The 16,594-nt window shown below is 42.8% G+C and overlaps 1 protein-coding gene across 1 annotated transcript in view; it reads right to left on the reverse strand.

Moving 5' to 3' along the window:
* Positions 1 to 485: 485 nt before the first annotated feature.
* LOC116747629 (glycine receptor subunit alpha-4) overlaps positions 486 to 16,594 on the reverse strand; it is a 28,050-nt gene continuing 11,941 nt past the window's right edge. The window contains exons 8-9 of the mRNA XM_032620067.1: positions 6,844 to 6,993; positions 486 to 1,407 (exon numbers count right to left, since the gene is read on the reverse strand). Of these exons, the coding sequence (XP_032475958.1) occupies positions 1,117 to 1,407; positions 6,844 to 6,993 (441 nt within the window). The 3' untranslated portion in view covers positions 486 to 1,116. The remainder of the gene's footprint in view (positions 1,408 to 6,843; positions 6,994 to 16,594) is intronic.

Consider the following 16,594-nt stretch of genomic DNA (forward strand, 5'->3'; position numbering starts at 1 on the left):
ACTCCATCCTGAGATTGGCCAAGTCAATATTTGTCCAGGATAGGGGTCCTCTATATACCTAGTTCCTCCCTCCTTGAAGCCCACTTTATCCCAGACAAGGTTACATGGCACTATTATATGCTCACTAAAAGGAGCAAGTTGGAAATGAGGGGTCCTGGGAAATAAAGAGACTTTGGAGAAAAAGAAGAAACAAATAAAAGCACAGCTAACAGAAGACTCCCTGAGGACAGTTTCTGTATTGTACTCCTCCTAGGTCCTACTGCTTTGGATTTCAATTTTCTTAAAAGGTTTCTAGCATCGCTGAGTAACTTTCTTGAAGACCAAGCATTTTTATCTTTTTATACTCCATACCAGTCAAACACACCCTGCTGCCATGTTAATTAGTTAGGGAATAAAACAAATATTTCTGAGACCAGGAAATTCAGGTAGATCTGGAAGGGTGGTCTCTCTGAGAGTCCAAGATTTCTGACCTCATTCTGACAGTATTGAGCTTCCAAGGAAGCTTGAAGACCTCTCTGTTGGGTCATATAGCAATGCCCTACCCCAGTGCAGCCGATGACTGTTCCAACCTTGCTGAGAGGTGGGGAATCTATCCCCTTGCCTTCCTTCCACAGTCAAGGAAACCTGACTGGGTCACACAGGGCAGCACTTGTGGATGGGAAAGACTCCCTATTTGAGCCTGTGGTAGAAGGTACAGAGGGCAAAGGTCAGGCTCTGGGTGGGACGTGGCAGGGCAAAGATTGGTGCAGATTAAGATGACAAATGCCAGAATCTAGTAGCAGTGGTCTGAATAGTCTCCACCAGAGAGCTGAAAAACAGAGAAGCTCCTGTCAGGGAAGAAGGTCATCCTGGCCCCAAGAACATGTCCAAACCTTACTCTCATGAGAAATGGGATAGTATGGAGAAAATCTGAATTAGGGTAGGTAAGCCATCTTTCTAAGTAAAGCCACCATTGGCACCCTGCATTGTAGACCCACATGGCTTTGGGATTGGCTGTTGAAGTTCTGAGTGAGAGATCAGGAAGGAACTGTTCAAGATCTTGATGGAATCTAATGCAGGGGGAAAGCCCACCCAGGAGGAAGCAGGAAGCCAACAGCTGGACTCTTTAGCTCCTATTCACAGTGCCTGGTGGATATCTTCTGACCGTAGCACTTTATAGACAACCCAGTAGAAGATGTTGAAGATGAGGAAAGTGAAAGGGAAGACAGCCCGGGAGATGGTGTCAATCCTCTTGGCCTGGTCCACGTAGAGTTTCTGCATGTTTTCTCCTTCCCTTAGAAGAGGCGCTGGAGGTTGGGGGCTATAAATGCCAGAACCTTCCATTGGACCTCCATCCCTTGCCTGCAGGCAGTGGCCCAGGCCATAGCCACGGAAATAAAGGCGACTTTCTCGGGTGATATCTTCCTCCTGGAATTACATGGAAGAAAAGGCAGAATTTGGGGTCACAGTTCTAAGGCAGAGGAATAGAGACCAGGCCACACAAATATCTCAGGTGGTGCTATGCAGACAGGGTGGCTGGGTACACAGGCCCACTGCCTGTTTTTTTATGACCACAAAACTACTCATGAGATAGATGTATGTTAAGCAGCTATATGTGGTATGGATGGTATATGTTATGATTCCATTTGCAGATAAGCCCCGAGCGGCCTTTTTAAAATGCATAACATCATTTAGAGCCATCTAAAACTCAGTGAAGTGCCACCTCACCGCAAGAGGGACATCTCAATGTCAAGTTATCTCTGACTGGTAATAAATAGAATAAACAGAACAATGAAACCTTTAGAAAGCACAGCTGAGATATTTAGACTTGGGAACTTGACTTTAATGACTTCCAAAAGCTGCAAAATTAATTCTGCTTGTACATAGTATCTTAACAAAAATGTTTATCTCGACTTAAAGCTGAAAATTCCAAAAGCTTCAAATAACCTAGTGGGCTATCTGAATTATCGTAAAGGTGATCATGCTCTTGCAGATACGTGTGCTTCTAGGGTAACATTTATTACCCAATACACATTCCATTCATGTACAATATATGCATTCTGATGAACATATTAACACTGAAGAGGTAAATTTTTATATAAGCATTAAGCAATGTAGCAGACTACACAAAGTTTGTCTAATAAATGACAGCTGACAATCTTAAGTAGCTATAACACAGCTGAGAGCCAGAAGGTAAGGCCACAAAGATAGATGGAGATCTAGAGAGAGACGGAGAGGGAGAAGGAGAGGGAAAAGGAGAGAGAGAGAGAGAGAGAGAGAGAGAGAGAGAGAGAGAGAGAGAGAGAGAGAGAGAGAACCAAAGCCCCTGAGTGATTAACAGAGAGAACTTTACTCATATAAGAGCCTTTCAGGGCCCCACTCAGAGCCTATTTACTCTTGGTTTCTGTATAACCCAAACCTGCCCAATTTTGGCTACTTCTAAAGGACATACTGCCATCAGAAGTAGTGGTTCACAGCCTGGAAATTAGACAGACGACAGGTAAGTATATACCAAAACCTAGAAATACTTCATTCAAAGATGGTTATAATTTTGTAAAGTATTGATGTTTACAGGAGTAAAAGCTTCAGCTATGTAAGAAATAACCTGAAGTGAAATGCCCCCTTGTGGGATGGCGCCAACTCTCTTCTCAGTTTGTCCAGGGCTGAGGGCTTCCTGAGACTAGGGCTTTCAGTACTAAAACAGAATAAGGCACATGTATGTTGAATGGATGTGACAGATATACATAAAATGTAGATAAAAGTAGATTTTACACATGCTATGCAGTTAGAAGGACATCATAGGATGTTTATAATGAGATCTCTGTAGCTATAGTAACCCACTGAAAAGTGGTTTAATCGATGAGATGTTGGTGTGGTGGGCCCCAGTGAGCCTTGATTATGACAGCACTAGAAGGCCTAGCCTGTCACTGGGCATCAGAGGCAGACAAGCTTAGGTCAGAGATTTATCAACAGATCCCACCTCTTTCTCTGCTTCCTGTGGGCTCATGGTACAGACGTGGGAAAGGGCATCGGTCTTGCTCACTGCTGTGTCCCCAGTGCCTAGCACAGAGCTGGCATCCAATAGGCACCCAGTAGACATTAGTTGAATGAATGAATGGACTGATGAACCACATGCCTCAGAGTGAAGGACAGGGAACGGCTTTGTTCTCATGAAGCCAGCCTCCTCTCAGGATCTCAGACTGAAGAGTCTACTCAGAAGAGAATCTTAGCTACAGAGTACTTGGCAGGAAAAGCAATTACTCCTTGCCCCACCACTGCACAAGGGCGTGATGCCCTTCGGCCTTTAGAAAGAGTGGCACCTTTGGCATAGAGAAGGGTCTCTCTAAGTTTGCCCACCAGGGAGCCTTGCTATTCAATCCTCGATTTTTCCAGTCTTTGTGAAGAGAGTTGTACACGTGTAGGCCAGAGGCAATTCACTCCTGTGGTGGTGCTTTGACCCTGAGTTGTTGTGGTGAGGCAGCCTCAGTTCTCTCCTGAAAGTTCTTTACATAACCTGTCACCACAGGCCTTGGCTCACCTCATCTGTATTCTGTAATTCATTTTCACACTGTTTCTACCAGAGAGGTTGTGCTGGACCCATTTTATAGATGAAGAACTAGAGGCAAACAAAATATCTCCCACATAAGTGAACAATGAGGGGGTAAATAAAATGATTTTTCCTTTTGCTTTCCAGTTCAGAGTCCCTCAGACTCCCTGTTCCCTGCTGCTCATCCTGATCCTCTCAGCTCTCCAGCCAGAGGATACAAGCATGGAATATATTTGTTTGCAAAAATCTCTGAAAGAGAGAGTTGAATCCAACTACTCTTTCTGTTTCTATAGATCTAATTATTTCCCCTTTTCTCCAATCACAGTAAATCTAAAGGGAATTATTGGGAAATATTCCAAGGCTGGAAAAAGCTATTTCACACAGGAGAGAAAATATGGCCAATAGAATGTCATCCTTGGCTCTTTTTAATTTTAACATGTTGCACCACTTGTAGTTGGGGGAACAAACATGAGTGGCCTAAAATTCAAGGGTGGGGATCCTGGATTTGGGTATTACCTATTTAGGACAAATTCTGAGGGGGGTGCGTGTGTGCGTGTGTGTGTTTGTGTGTGTGAGGGACAGTGGAGACTTAAACTCCACTTTGTGGCTTCCATGGCTGTTGAAATAGAACATTTCTGTGGCAGATATCTATAGGGGAGGAGGGCTGGGGAGCTAGAGAGGAAAGATATTCCAAAACCAAGCTGGGGCGGGAATGCGCGGTGTGGAGATGGGAAGGGAGGATAGATATTGAGTGATATATATTGAAGTGAGAGAGGAAATTGGAGAATGGGGGAGGGTCTTGGGGGATGGAAAGAGGCAAGCAGGGTTCTGGGATCAAGCGCCTGAGAGGATTTGGCAATATTTTGAAATTTCTTCCATTTCTCAAGTCATTCTATTGATAATGGTAAGGCTTTTTCTCTTTCCATCTTGAAAGAGAGCCCTTGCCAATCAGCCTGCAAAGGTTGGTGGAGTAGATTCTGTGGCTGCTGTGTCCAGAACCTGGTGCCAGGGCCTGTTGAGATTATAAAAAAGGAGAGACAGACTCTTCCCTGTGGGGTTTCTAGACTAGCTGGGAAGACAAAGTGGAAATGTCTGGGGGAAAAAATTGAGCTATTGGATTGCCCCAAAACCCGAATGAACTTTTTGGCCAAGCCAATATTTTTAGACCGTGACATGGAAGGAGATCACCGTGCTGTGGAGATGGGTGGTTGAGGAGAGATTTGAGAAGAACAGAATGAACTCTGGAGCTGGGTGAACAGCTGGCTGGCTTCTAGAATACTCCTAACTTGTTCTTGACTAAGGGATCCCTGAAAATCATATGGATTCTCTCTCTCCCTTAAGAGGGCTCCTCTCAAGACTAAAAGCTGCTGCTCTAGCTGGAACAGCAGGGCCCAGAGAGAGGTTCTAGAAATGGATTAACCCTGCATCAACTTTTTCAACCTGCTCAGTGACCTCTAGGATTCTGCTACATTTCTTCTGGGATGGCAGTGGCTTTAGGAAACTCAAAAAGGGACAGGACTAAGGGCACAGGTTTTGGTTTTCAGGTTTTATTTATATTAATCATAAGCCCAGTCCACTTTGAGGCAGGATCCAGGTGCCTAAGCAGGGCCCAGGCTGATGTTATAACTTTGCAAATATTGAGCACGGGTTATGACAGACTTCATTATGAAATCAGGATCACCCTATACATGACCAGGAGGGGATAGGCTGTAGGCAGTTGGAGGTTGGAGAGGTGCAGGGAAGGGGGCGGGACTAGTGTCAACCTGGAGTAGCTCTACAGTAACTGCAGCAGTCTTCTGTTGCCGGGACACCCACACAGGCAATCTAGCTGGCAAAAGGACTCTGGAACTGGTTGGCAGCCTGCTCTTCTTTCCCAAGGTAGGCATTGAGAAGGCATCAAGATAAAAACCCCTATAAAGATAAGATTTTGGTACCTGCGGGCAGGCTTGACACAGCTAAAAAGGAGGTGGGGACAGTTAGCTTAGAAAAGGGTGCATCTACTTTTCTTGCCCTTCTGCCAAGTCCATATATTTTTTTCTAAGTCTCAGAATTGGATACGAAGGCTTTTAGGTCTCTTGAAGAATCGGTCCTACTCAAGGAGATGTAGTTATGGATCAATCCACTAGAGGGCGGGCTTCCCAGGACACAACTCAAGGACTGAAGCCAGGCAAGAATTGATAAATTCTGACAAACCACTAGATGAGGCAGGAGCCCTGCCCTCAGCAGAAAGGGACCTTAGCAAGGAACATGAAATCCCGGAGGATAATTTTAGTGCAGACATATGGTAAGGGTACTCCAGGAGCAGCTGAAGTGGGAGGTGGGATGTTAAGAAGAGAGAAGAACCTTAGTGCTAGAGTGGCCCCGACAGGCTAGAGCCAGTGGGCTTAGATAGAACATTGTTTCCTCTCCCCCAAGAGGTCATATGTGCCTGCCGCTTGGCTTTGGAGCCTCCAGATAAGGCAGAAAACAAGGAGTCAGAGCTCAAGACAGGCCAGAGCTCTGTGTGTCTGATGATTAAGTGACCAGTATGTAGCTCAGCAAAGGCTTTTAGCTTTGCTCATAATTGGGCACTGGCTTCTGTGAGAGTGGCCCTGGCACCTCTGTTGTCATGGCAACATACCTAGCACCTATGGTCTGGGTAATGGTGGGGAGGAAGAACTGCCTCTGTTGTCACGATGACAAAATCCCTACTCTATTTCCCCAGGTGATCACTCTACTGTAGAAGAAATGGGGTTAACAAACAAGAGCGAGGGAGAACAACAGCTCATGCCCAACAACTCTGATGTGCCCAATGAAGATCAAGGTGAAGAAATCCAACAGCCAGAAGAGGCAAGTGGTGGTTTTTCAATTCCAGTTTAGTTATGGGGACCCTTTTATAATGCTCCCCTAGAAAGTCAACAATGCCTGATCTGAATTCTTAACCACCAAACAGTATATGACAACTTGGGGTACCTTCCTCCTGGGTGGGAGGAGAGTCAGGAGCAACCACTAATTATTCTCAAAGCAATCTCATGTTAACTAACTTGACAAGGTTCTAATATTGGCTAACATTTTTTCAGTGCTTACTATGCCCATGCTCTTAATCAGTCTGCTAGACTGCCCTACAGGAATTAAGGTCCCATTGGACAGAAAAAGAAATAGAGTCAAAGAGGTTAAAGTACTTAGCTTATTTGTGACCAGCTTAGGACTAGAATCCAGGGTCCTGATTGCCTGTCTAGTCCTTGCAGCCTAGGTCAAGTCTTGGTTTGTGGGAGGAGTAGTAGGGAGGAAGGAGTCCAAAGGAGAAAGGAAGTGGGCCCCTCCCTAGTTATACTCACCATGCGTTGGCGCCTCTGCCTTCTTCGAAGTCGCATGAATTCCTTATGCTGACGGGAGACAAAATTGACAGCAGCGTACTCCAGCAGGGCAGCGAACACGAAGAGGAGGCACACAGCCATCCAGATATCGATTGCCTTCACGTAGGACACCTGCAACATCCGCCAATGGAGCAGTCAACTTTCCAAGAGTCCTTCCATGGCCTGTCCAGTGAGTTGCCAACCCATATCAACTGCCTGCTGTTCTTCAGTTTTATCCTGAATTTCTTCTGGTTTTTAAAGAAGCTTCCCATGATATATCCCATTGTCTGAAGGCCCATGTCAAAGAGATCGGGCTACCCATCATCCTTCACCTCTCTGCCCTCTCCACCCTCCCCTTCCATCTGCCTTTCCTCCCTACACTTCTTTTCCTTTCTTTCTTTCTTCTTTCCTTACTTCTGCTTCTGCTTCTTATTATTCTTTTCATTCTTGCCTTCTGATTCTTTTCCTTCAATAAAAAGCAATGAACATGAATGCTGTATTTGTTTGCCTTCTGTTCTCTCCTAGGGTCATCACAGCTGTGGTGGTAATTGGGTGGGGTGCGTTATTCCCATGTGAGACACATGAGGACATTGGAGGCCTTGAGGGGAAAAATCTTAGCCAAGATTACCCAGTGAGAAGATAGCAGTAGGGCTTGGGGATCCTGGGCTTTCAATTCAGTGGTGCTGCCCTTTACCTAGGCTGTAGTATCAATATCAGACTAGGAGGTCCTTCCTTTCCTTCCTCCAACCCTATTCTTCCTTGACCTTGTGATTTTTTTCCTGCTGTTCTTTGTGAGAGACCCTGGTGGGGGTTTGAACTGAGTGGTGAGTGAGTGCCTCATGTCTTACAATGAAGAGCAGAACAGGGCAGGGATCCCAATGGAGTGTACAAATCACCCCCGGCTATGGATGCTTCTCTCATTTCAAGGCACTGCTGGCTTCTGCCTATCCATTCCTTAGTGCTCTCCTCTACTACCTGCCTTGGTAGCCTTTAAGTACCGTCAGCCCTCTGTATTCATGGGTTCTGCGTTTGAGGATACGAAGGGCCAAATGTAAGGGACTTGAGCATCTGCTGATTTTGGTATCTGCAGGGGGTCCTGGAAGAAATCCCCCACTGGTACTGAGGGATGACTGTACTTTTCTCTCCCATTTCCCTTGTGAAGAGTGAATGCTCACTTCTCCTGAAGCAGGGTTGTGGCTGGGTGAGACCAGAAAGGAGGCCAGAGCTCAGGTTTATGAAGTCCTTTCACTTCCTCAATCAGATCACCTCCGTACATTGTTTTGAGCAGCTGAGCTCACCTTATGGGGCTCCCCAGCAGGAGTAGGACTAATGACAGGCAACTTTTTTCATCAGCCTCTGCTATGTTGGACAGTGAGGTTGCTGCAGACTCCAGGTAAGGAGCAGGTCTCACTAGAGAAATCTTCCACCTCAGTGGTTCTTAACCAGGGCTGACTCCCCCCAACCCCACCCCACCAGGGGCCTTTCAAAATGTTTGGAGACATTTTTGGTTGCACAATTTTGGGGTGGTGCTGGCAACTGGCATCTAGTGGGTAGAGGCCAGGGAAGCTGCTAAATATCCTACAGTGCACAGGACAGCCCCTCCCAACCCACACATTAAAGAAAAATTATCTCACCCAAAATGATGATAGTGCTAAGATTGAGAAACCCTAGGAAGACACTGGAACTCACCAAAAAAGATACCCCACATCCAAAGACAAAGGAGAAGCCATAATGAGACGGTAGGAGGGGCGCAATCACAGTAAAATCAAATCCCATAACTGGTGGGTGGGTGACTCACAGACTGGAGACCACTTATACCATAGAAGGCCACCCACTGGAGTGAAGGTTCTGAGCCCCATGTCCAGCTTCCCAACCTGAGGGTCCGGCAATGGGAGGAGGAAATCCTAGAGAATCAGACTTTGAAGCCTAGTGGGAGTTGATTGCAGGACTTTGACAGGACTGGGGGAAACAGAGACTCCACTCTTGGAGGGCACACACAAAGTAGTGTGTGTATTGGGACCCAGGGGAAGGAGCAGTGACCCCAGAGGAGACTGAACCAAACCTACCTGCTAGTGTTGGAGGGTCTCCTGCAGAGGCGGGGGGTGGCCGTGGCTCACCGTGGGGACAGGACACTGGCAGCAGAGGTTCTGGGAAGTAGTGCTTGGCGTGAGCCCTCCCAGAGTCTGTCATTAGCCCCACCAAAGAGCCCAGGTAGGCTCCAGTGTTGGGTTGCCTCAGGTAAAACAACCAACAGGGAGGGAACCCAGCTCCACGCATCAACAGTCAAGCGTCAAGTTTTGTTTTATTTTTTTTGCGGTACGCGGGCCTCTTATGGCCTCTCCCGTTGCAGAGCACAGGCTCCAGACGCACAGGCTCAGGAGCCATGGCTCACGGGCCTAGCCGCTCTGCAGCATGTGGGATCTTCCCAGACCAGGGCATGAACCCATGTCCCCTGCAATGGCAGGTGGACTCTCAACCACTGCACCACCAGGGAAGCCCCGCGAATTAGTTTTATTGAGCTCTGCCCACCAGAGCAACAGTCAGCTCTACCCACCACCCGTCCCTCCCATCAGGAAACTTACACAAGCCTCTTAGGTAGCCTCATCCACCAGAGGGCAGACAGCAGAAGCAAGAACTACAGTCCTGCAGCCTGTGGAATAAAAACCACATTCACAGAAAGATAGACAAGATGAAAAGGCAAAGGGCTATGTACCAGATGAAGGAACAAGATAAAACCCCAGAAAAACAACTAAATGAAGTGGAGACAGGCAACCTTCCAGAAAAAGAATTCAGAATAATGATAGTGAAGATGATCTAGGACCTCGGAAAAAGAATTGAGGCAAAGGGGCTTTCCTGGTGGCACAGTGGTTGAGAGTCTGCCTGCCGATGCAGGGGACATGGGTTTGTGCCCTGGTCCGGGAAGATCCCACATGCTGCGGAGCAGCTAGGTCCGTGAGCCATGGCCGCTGAGCCTGCACGTCCAGAGCCTGTGCTCCGCAACAGGAGAGGCCACAACAGTGAGAGGCCTGCGTAATGCAAAAAAAAAAAAAAAAAAGAATGGAGGCAAAGATCGAGAAGATGCAAGAAATGTTTAACAAAGACTTAGAAGAATTAAAGAACAAACAAACAGAGATGAACAATACAATAAGTGAAATGAAAACTACACTGGAAGGAATCAATAGCAGAATAACTGAGGCAAAAGAACGGATAAGTGACCTGGAAGACAGAATGGTGGAGCTCACTGCTGCAGAACAGAATAAAGAAAAAAGAATGAAAAGAAATGAAAACAGCATAAAAGACTTCTGGGACAACATTAAACACAACAACATTCGCATTATAGGGGTCCCAGAAGGAGAAGAGAGAGAGAAAGGGCCAGAGAAAATATTTGAAGAGATTATAGTTGAAAACTTCCCTAACATGGGAAAGGAAAGAGCCAGGAAGTGCAGCGAGTCCCATACATGATAAACCCAAGGAAAAACATGCCGAGACACATAGTAATCAAACTGGCAAAAATTAAAGACAAAGAAAAATTATTGAAAGCAGCAAGGGAAAAATAACATACAAGGGAACTCCCATAAAGTTAACAGCTGACTTCTCAGCAGAAACTCTACAAGCCAGAAAGGAGTGGCATGATATACTTAAAGTGATGAAAGGGAAGAACTTACAACCAAGATTATTCTACCCAGCAAGGATCTCATTCAGATTTGATGGAGAAATCAAAAGCTTTACAGACAAGCAAAAGCTAAGAGAATTCAGCACCACCAAACCAGCTCTACAACAAATACCAAAGGAATTTCTCTAAGTGGGAAACACAAGAGAAGAAAAGGATCTACAAAAACAAACCCAAAACAATTAAGAAAATGGTCATAGGAAAATACATATCGATAATTACCTTAAAAATGAGTGGATTAAATGCTCCAACCAAAAGACACAGTTTTGCTGAATGGATACAAAAACAAGATCCATATATATGCTGTCTACAAGAGACCCACTTCAGACCTAGGGACACATACAGACTGAAAGTGAGGGGATGGAAAAAGATATTCCATGCAAATGGAAATCAAAAGAAAGCTGGAGTAGCTATACTCAGATAAAATAGACTTTAAAATAAAGAATGTTACAACAGACAAGGACACTACATAATGATCAAGGAATCAATCCAAGAAGATACAACAATTATAAATATATATGCACACAACATAGGAGCACCTCAATACATAAGGCAACTGCTAACAGCTATAAAAGAGGAAATCGACAGTAACACAATAATAGTTGGGGACTTTAACACCTCACTTACACCAATGGACAGATCATCCAAAATGAAAATAAATAAGGAAACAGAAGCTTTAAGTGACACAATAGACCAGATAGATTTACTTGATATTTATAGGACATTCCATCCAAAAACAGCAGATTACACTTTCTTCTCAAGTGCACATGGAACATTCTCCAGGATAAATCACATCTTGGGTCACAAATCAAGCCTCAGTAAATTTAAGAAAATTGAAATCATATCAAGCATCTTTTCTGACCACAACGCTATGAGATTAGAAATGAATTACAGGGAAAAAAACGTAAAAAACACAAACACATGGAGGCTAAACAATACGTTACTAAACAACCAAGAGATCACTGAAGAAATCAAAGAGGAAATCAGAAAATACCTAGAGACAAATGACAATGAAAACACAACAATCCAAAACCTATGGGGATGCAGCAAAAGCAGTTCTAAGAGGGAAGTTTATAGCTATACAAGCCTACTTCAAGAAACAAGAAAAATCTCAAGTAAACAATCTAACCTTATACCTAAAGTAACTAGAGAAAGAAGAACAAACAAAACCCAAACTTAGCAGAAGGAAAGAAATCATAAAGATCAGAGCAGAAATAAATGAAATAGAAACAAAGAAAACAATAGCAAAGGTCAATAAAACTAAAAGCTGGTTCTTTGAGAAGATAAACAAAATTGATAAACCATTAGCCAGACTAATCCAGAAAAAGAGGGAGAGGACTCAAATCAATAAAATTAGAAATGAAAAAGGAGAAGTTACAACAGACACCGCAGAAATACAAAGCATCCTAAGAGACTACTACAAGCAACTCTATGCCAATAAAATGGACAACCTGGAAGAAATGGACAAATTCTTAGAAAGGTATAACCTTCCAAGACTGAACCAGGAAGAAACAGAAAATATGAACAGACCAATCACAAGTAACGAAATTGAAACTGTGATTAAAAATCTTCCAACAAACAAAAGTCCAGGACCAGATGGCTTCTCACAGGTGAATTCTATCAAACATTTAGAGAAGAGCTAACACCCATCCTTCTCAAACTCTTCCAAAAAATTGCAGAGGAAGGAACACTCCCAAACTCATTCTATGAGGCCACCATCACCCTGATAACAAAACCGCACAAAGATACTACAAAAAAAGAAAATTACTGACCAATATCACTGATGAATATAGATGCAAAAATCCTCAACAAAATACTAGCAAACAGAATCCAACAACACATTAAAAGGATCATACACCATGATCAAGTGGGATTTATCCCAGGGATGCAAGGATTCATCAATATACACAAATCAATCAATATGATACACCATATTAACAAATGGAAGGAGAAAAACCATATGATCATCTCAATAGATGAAGAAAAAGAGTTGACAAAATTCAACACCTATTTATGATAAAAACTCTCCAGAAAGTGGGCACAGAGGGAACCTACCTCAACATAATAAAGGCCATACACGACAAATCCACAGCAAACATCATTCTCAATGGTGAAAACCTGAAAGCATTTCCGCTAAGATCAGGAATGAGACAAGGATGTCCACTCTCTCCACTATTATTCAACATAGTTTTGGAAGTCCTAGCCACAGCAATCAGAGAAGAAAATGAAATAAAAGGAATACAATTTGGAAAAGAAGAAGTAAAACTGTCACTGTTTGCAGATGACATGATACTATACATAGAGAATCCTAAAAATGCCACCAGAAAACTACTAGGGCTAATCAATGAATTTGGTAAAGTTGCAGGATACAAAATTAATGCCCAGAAATCTTGCATTCCTATACACTAATGATGAAAAATCTGAAAGAGAAATTATGGAAACACTCCCATTTACCATTGCAACAAAAAGAACAAAATACCTAGGAATAAACGTACCTAGGGAGACAAAAGACCTGTATGCAGAAAACTATAAGACACTGATGAAAGAAGTTAAAAATAATACCAACAGATGGAGAGATATACCATGTTCTTGGATTGGAAGAATCAATATTGTGAAAATGATTATACTATCCAACGCAATCTACAGATTCAATGCAATCCTTTTCAAATTACCAATGAGATTTTTTACAGAACTAGAACAAATCATCTTAAAATTTGTATGGAGACACAAAAGACCCTGAATAGCCAAAGCAGTCTTGAGGGAAAAAAACGGAGCTGGAGGAATCAGACTCCCTGACTTCAGGCTATACTACAAAGCTACAGTAATCAAGAAAATATGGTACTGGCACAAAAACATAGATCAATGGAACAAGATAGAAAGCCCAGAGATAAACCCATGGACCTATGGTCAACTAATCTATGACAAAGGAGGGAAAGATATACAATGGAGAAAAGACAGTCTCTTCAATAAGTGGTGCTGGGAAAATTGGACAGCTACATGTAAAAGAATGAAATTAGAACACTCCCTAACACCATACACAAAAATAAGCTCAAAATGGATTCGAGACCTAAATGTAAGACCAGACACTATAAAACTCTTAGAGGAAAACATAGGAAGAACACTCTTTGACATAAATCACTGCAAGATCATTTTTGATCCACCTCCTAGAGTAATGGAATAAAAACAAAAATAAACAAATGGGACATAATGAAACTTAAAAGCCTTTGCACAGCAAAGGAAACCATAAACAAGACGAAAAGACAACCGTCAGAATGGGAGAAAATATTTGCAAAGGAATCAACGGACAAAGAATTAATCTCCAAAATATATAAACAGCTCATGCAGCTCAATATTAAGAAAACAAACAACCCAATCCAAAAATGGGCAGAAGACCTAAAAAGACATTTCTCCAAAGAAGACATACAGATGGCCAAGAAGCACATGAAAAGCTGTTCAACATCACTAATTATTAGAGAAATGCAAATCAAAACTACAATGAGGTATCACCTCACACCAGTTAGAATGGGCATCATCAGAAAATCTACAAACAACAAATGCTGGAGAAGGTGTGGAGAAAAGGGAACCCTCTTGCCCTGTTGGTGGGAAGGTAAATTGATACAGCCACTATGGAGAACAGTATGGAGGTTCCTTAAAAAACTAAAAATAGAATTTCCATATGATCCAGCAATCCCACTATTGGGCATATACTCAGAGAGCACCATAATTCAAAAAGACACATGCACCCCAATGTTCATTGCAGCACTATTTACAATAGCCAGGTCATGGAAGCAACCTATATGCCCATCAACAGATGAATGGATAAAGAAGTTGTGGTACATATATACAATGGAATATTACTCAGCCATAAAAAGGAATGAAATTGAGTCATTTGTTGAGACTTGGATGGACCTAGAGACTGTCATACAGAGTGAAGTAAGTCAGAAAGAGAAAAACAAATATCGTATATTAATGCATGTATGTGGAACCTAGAAAAATGGTACAGATGAACTGGTTTGCAGGGCAGAAGTTGAGACACAGATGTAGGGAACAAACGTATGGACACCAAGGGGGGAAAACTGTGGTGGGGTGGGGATGGTGGTGTGCTGAATCGGGCGATTGGATTGACATGTATACACTGATGTGTATAAAATTGATGACTAATAAGAACCTGCTGTATAAACAAACAAACAAACAAAAAACAACTAATACTAAACTTTCTTTGGGTTATTTGTATGGAAATATGTTAATATAAATGTTTCAGACATTATATGAAATTTCTAAAAATTTTATATGTTCTGGTATAATGTTATAAGTCATAATTCTAGTTATTACTTTAAAATGTATATCTCAGAAATAACTAAATTTCCTTGTCAATTTCCTTATTATGAACTTTCATCAAATCTCTAAGCGTGGTCATTTTTAAGTCTTTTGTCATTTACAGACAGTTCTGGGTGTACTCTGATGCTTTTGCAAAAATGTTCCTATAAAAGTGTTTCATCTTCAAGGAATTCATGGAAAAGACTCTGACAAGTACAGGTTTCTGGTAACTGACTATACTGCCGAACTGAATGAATAAGCATTTTCAGAACTCTAATGGAAAACTGATGGATTCATAAAAGTGCTAACAAAATATGAAGATGAAAAAAAATTAATTGCATGGGACTGAGTGAACTGATGAGGACGATTATAATTTTTTTGACTTTCTTTTTGAATAAAAAAAAATCCCACAAGGACTCAAAGGCAAAAATATACAAATCAAGTTTCACTGCAAAGTAAAGGAGCTGTTAACAGTGGAGGATTACTGGACTGAATGTCAATATTATGACCTAGTATGAGTGTGTTTCGTGTTTGGTAATTGCAATCATTGTTGCTTTTGTTGTGGTCATCCATTTACAATGCTTGGTGTCAGTTTATTTATCTCTTGTAAAAATAAAGTACAGTGAGTGTGTGTAAAAAAAAAAAGATTGAGAAACCCTGCTCTTTTTCTTTTAAGGCAGTTCCACTGAGATGGTAGTGGTGGGTTGCTAGGCAACCCTGATTAAGCATCCCTTGGTGTTTCCACTTTGCCACCTACTAAGAGGTCATCCTATTTCATTCACCATCTCCCAGTCCCACTGTGCCCCCAGGAATGTTAAGTGCTACAAAAATCCTTAATGAGGTAATGACAAGGGAGGTCCACTAAGGACTTTGGACCATCAAAAGAAAAGGACACCTCAAGCAGCAGGAAGAAAGTCTTGTTAACAATACATGTGTCAACAATACACCTTAAATATCTGTGGAATCCATCCACTTGCTACCCTGGCTCATCTGAAGGAGTGCAACAGTTTCCTAAATGGTCTCCCTGCATCTACGCTTGCCACCTGCAATCTGTTCTCCAAACAGCAGCCAGAATTTTGTTTTGAAAATGTAAGTCTGATCATATCACTCCTCTGCTTACAACCCTTCAGTCGTTCTCCATTATCCTTCTGATACAGTCAATGCTCCCCTTAGCATGACATCTAGCCCCTGCCTACTACTTCAGCCTTGTCTCGCCCCTTGCAATCTATGACCCTGCCATGATGATCAATTTCAGTTGTCTCCCAAGGAGATAATCTCTCTCTGTATCTCTCCTTTACCTCGATAACTTTTACTTAAACGTTCACTTCAGATACCGTATCCTCTGAGAAGTCTTCCCTAATCATCCTAGTTTGGGTTGGTTGCCCCTACTGTACGTGCTCAGGTTACCTACACCTTCTTAGCCTCCATCAAATATATCTGGCTATTTCCTTCACTAGACTGTGAGCTCTTCAGTGGCAGGGACTGTTTCCATCGTGTTCACTGTGCCTAGCTGAGTGCCTGGCACATAGTAAGTATCTTTTGAATTAATGAATGGATGGATAGTTCGTTTTTGTCTCTGCTGGCTTCTGTTTGCTCTCTTGGCCCTCCTTGTTACTACTTGCCCCAAGCGCTGTGAGCCATTTAGATTACAAGATTTTGGAAGAATTGGGTCCCTCCTGCCCACTGAAACTTTAGGTCTAATTTGTCAGTGTCTGGTAGAAACTTCCATTTAACCCTTCCATTATG

The sequence above is a fragment of the Phocoena sinus genome, chromosome X (assembly GCF_008692025.1).
Source record: "Phocoena sinus isolate mPhoSin1 chromosome X, mPhoSin1.pri, whole genome shotgun sequence".
NCBI lineage: Eukaryota > Metazoa > Chordata > Mammalia > Artiodactyla > Phocoenidae > Phocoena > Phocoena sinus.